Consider the following 3,660-nt stretch of genomic DNA (forward strand, 5'->3'; position numbering starts at 1 on the left):
CCACAACACCTAAGGTCTCCGTACCAGAAAGCAACCGGAAACGGCCCACAACACCTAAGGTCTCCGTACCAGAAAGCACCCGGAAACGGCCCACAACACCTAAGGTCTCTGTACCAGAGACCAACCAGAAAAGACCCACAACACCTAAGGTCTCTGTACCAGAGACCAACCAGAAAAGACCCACAACACCTAAGGTCTCTGTACCAGAGACCAACAGAACAAAGGACCTAAACAAACATAAGAGCACCAGAAAACGCTCCGCAACACCAAAGATCAATTTACCAGAGTGGACCAACACAAAAGACCTAAACGGACCAGAGAAGACCAGAACACCAAGGGTTCTGTGGTCCGAGAAGGCCATTGCAAGGCCAGGTGGGGGTGGCCAGGGTGCAACCAACTTGGGTCAAGTTAACTATTCTGCTCTCACTTGCCCACATTCAGCACACACCGTCCACATCATCAGGTATAAGCGTCTGCTGCCACAATCCACAACTCTGGGCTTCAGTGATCCTTCAGGAAGCGCACAACATCACTCCGAGCAATGATGATGAGCAACCCTTAATCAATGTAGTCCTACTTCCTGTATGAAACTGATGAATAACAATAAAACAGTTTGCATGTTCTCCCCGTGTCACTGTGGGTTTTCTCGTGGTCCTCGTGGACTTCCTAACCCAAATCCTTAAGAGGGGTTGTTGCACAGAACCATCTGAGAAGCCGTCATGGGTTTAAAAAAAATACCTGGCAGGTGATTGGATATAACATCTGTCTGAAAGCCAGTTGGAGAAGATCGCAAAGATCTTTTCCTCCGAGAAAAGCCTTTTGTGCTATTCTTTCCTCTTCTTTCACTGAAGAAACACTCTCAGTGAGTCACTAATAGTGAGCATGTAGATGTACAGTACGTAGTTTTTTAAAGAAGAAGAATAAAATATTTGTTTATCAGAAACTCTCAAATAATACCCATAAAAGAAACAAGGACTAATTTAATATTCAGAAGCAGAGTTTCAGAACACATCATCATTCACACACCCCACCCTGGCTAATTGGTAATGAAGATTAAGGAGAGCCCTTAGCCTGATGCATTTCAGTGTTGAGTCTAAATGGCAACAATAACAGAGGGCACTAGTGTCCAAAATCAAAGCTCAGAGAACACTGGCAAGGGAAGCCTGCATGCACAGAATCATGTAAATGAAGAACACACACGTCACTGCATACAGAAAATAACCCATTGCCACATGTTACACCTGAGGCATACAACTCTTTAATGTTAGGACGTTAGTTACCTGCAGCATCTCTCCATGAATGCGCCATTTTGCAACACTGATTAGTAGGAAGAAAATGATTGAACAGAGGGCGATCAGGGCAATCATGGACTCCTGTGTCTGCTTTCAGTTTCCACTGTTTTCAGTCTCCAGGTGACACTGAAGGTTGGTTTTATCGGCGAGCTTTTCAGAATCAATCGTTGCATTTTGAAGATTTGGTTTGTCCTTTTTGATGTTTATAACCTCCATCATGCCTGCAACTGTCAATGGTTCAAGCAGCCGTGGACAGGAGACAGAGAGAGAGAGAGAGAGAGAGAGAGAGAGAGAGAGAGCGTGCTTGCTCCATGTTTGCTCATCAAATATGAAACAACCTACTTGGTGCCAGCAGCTCCCCAGGAAAGATTTTAATTTTCAGTAATACTGTGTGTAAGTCCATCTGTGTGTGTGTGTGTGTGTGTGTGTGTGTGTGTGATTGTGTGTGTGTGTGTGGGTGTGTGTGTGTGTGTGTGAGAGAGAGAGAGAGAGAGAGAGAGAGAGAGAGAGAGAGAGAAAGAGAGAGACTTGTCCTGTACTAAAGGGCAAGGGCAATCTAATCACACTGAAGAATGTTCTTGGCCAGGCTGTACCCTGTTCATTGTTGTATTAAGTAGTTTGTGTGTGTGTGTGTGTGTGTGTGTGTGTGTGTTATGTTGTTTGTCATGTTCTTGTGCATTCTATTAAAGTATTGTTATTACTGCTACATTTCCCTCTTATGATACGACATCATATTCTTACCCAGAGCCAAACTTCTCAGCTCTCAGGTGGTGACACCACTCCACCTGAAGAGGTCCAATGAGGCGGACTCTGGAGCATGTCTTTGACTTTAATGTGAGTTCTCATCATGCTTTGAGATGTGTAGTCTTATCTGAATGTTTTTGTGAGTTCTGTGAGATCATCATCCCCACCTGAGAAGACACATAAGTCTTCACGTGCAGTGATGTGCAGCTTGACTCTGTTGAGTCATCAAACTAACGGTAGGTCAGCAGTACGGTCCAATAGATGGGACTCTCTATTCCCCAGCACTGAATGGTTTGGAATAAATCAGTGTGAACAACGGCCAGATCAACCTGTCAAGGTGCCTAGTGTCCAAAATGTTTTGTTGCCCCCCACAGCCCCTAGTACATGTCCAGGATAAAGCATGATGTCAGGCTTTGTCTCTCACCTTCTGCTCTCTGTGTGTTGCAGTTCTCCAAATCCCTTCTCTACAGGAAACAACCTTCCAGCTAGCGAGCCACTCGCTAAAAAAGGCAAGTTTTGAGGGAAATTCATTCAATGACCGATTTAAAAATGGAAACTTGGATAGGTAATCAGAACCACAGTGGCTTGAGACTTGCTCGTGGGTTAAGATGTGGGACTCGCCCGTGACTTGCACATGTTCGACTTACTCCCGCCTCTGTCTCTCTCATCTTAAAAGATCCATTTCTCTGTTTGTTCATTTCACTTCAGTTTTATTCCTGCAGAATTGGATCGTCGTCAAACTGACCAACGCTAATAGGATAAATTCTCTAATCCTGGCGTTGTGTATTGAGACCTTATTGCCACTCCTACCGCCACCCCTGGTGCTACTAAAGTCCCTGTCCTGTCAGCATAGATGGAGACCACACAGGGTCCTGCACCCGAAGTGTGAATTCCAAAGACAGGTACAGTATGTTATACTCACGCCTCAAAACATATGTGATAAAGCCCCCCTAAATTTTTATTTTTTTATTTTTTTATTTTTTTTATTTTACCTTTATTTAACCAGAAAGATAAACTCATTGAGATTAAAAATCTCTTTTCCAAGAGTGTCCTGGCCAAGATAAGCAGCAGCACAAACAACAAGGTTGCAGACATATAACAAATGACATATATCATGAACATAAAACATAAAACACTTTATGCTGTTAATAAATACTGAGTAACAAGGTCATAAAATTTTAACAATAGTGAATAACAACAAGGATCGTCAGAATAATCAATCATAACATCTACAGCCAGTGTGTTCAGCCTCCATGTCATTTAAAAGTAGTTTGAAAGCAGCCAGTATACCATCTCCTGAAGATTCAGGACAATTTGCAGCTGATTCCAAGTGCATTTAAATTCCAGGATCTTTTATAGAATATAATATCCAGCCAGCCATAAACTGATTACATGTCTAACACTGTAATTATCTGTACTTATCCATATATGTATTTCATGCTATTAGCATTTTGAACCTTCAATAATTACAGAAACACTCATTTCACACCAGGTATAAATATGCAGCAGATAGAAAAATGCGTTTACACGTTTCCACACTTTCACACTTTCACACATACGCGCACACACACACACACACACACACACACACACACACACACACACACACACACACACACACACA

General features: G+C 42.8%; 2 protein-coding genes and 1 long non-coding RNA gene across 10 annotated transcripts in view; 2 read left to right on the plus strand and 1 right to left on the minus strand.

Moving 5' to 3' along the window:
• Positions 1-589, plus strand: part of LOC117942811 (proteoglycan 4-like) — a 2,582-nt gene extending 1,993 nt beyond the window's left edge. For 7 of the 8 annotated variants that reach the window (XM_034868491.1, XM_034868492.1, XM_034868494.1 and 4 more), the window contains one exon: positions 15-589. In XM_034868491.1, the coding sequence (XP_034724382.1) occupies positions 15-545 (531 nt within the window). In that variant the 3' untranslated portion in view covers positions 546-589. The remainder of the gene's footprint in view (positions 1-14) is intronic. The other variant, XM_034868495.1, reaches the window with a different exon arrangement.
• Positions 1-3,660, plus strand: part of mtss1 (MTSS I-BAR domain containing 1) — a 68,375-nt gene that overhangs the window by 64,430 nt on the left and 285 nt on the right. The window lies entirely within an intron of this gene.
• LOC117942858 overlaps positions 1-3,660 on the minus strand; it is a 15,099-nt gene that overhangs the window by 6,069 nt on the left and 5,370 nt on the right. The gene's annotated exons all lie outside the window — the stretch shown is intronic.

Source organism: Etheostoma cragini, chromosome 4 (assembly GCF_013103735.1).
Source record: "Etheostoma cragini isolate CJK2018 chromosome 4, CSU_Ecrag_1.0, whole genome shotgun sequence".
NCBI lineage: Eukaryota > Metazoa > Chordata > Actinopteri > Perciformes > Percidae > Etheostoma > Etheostoma cragini.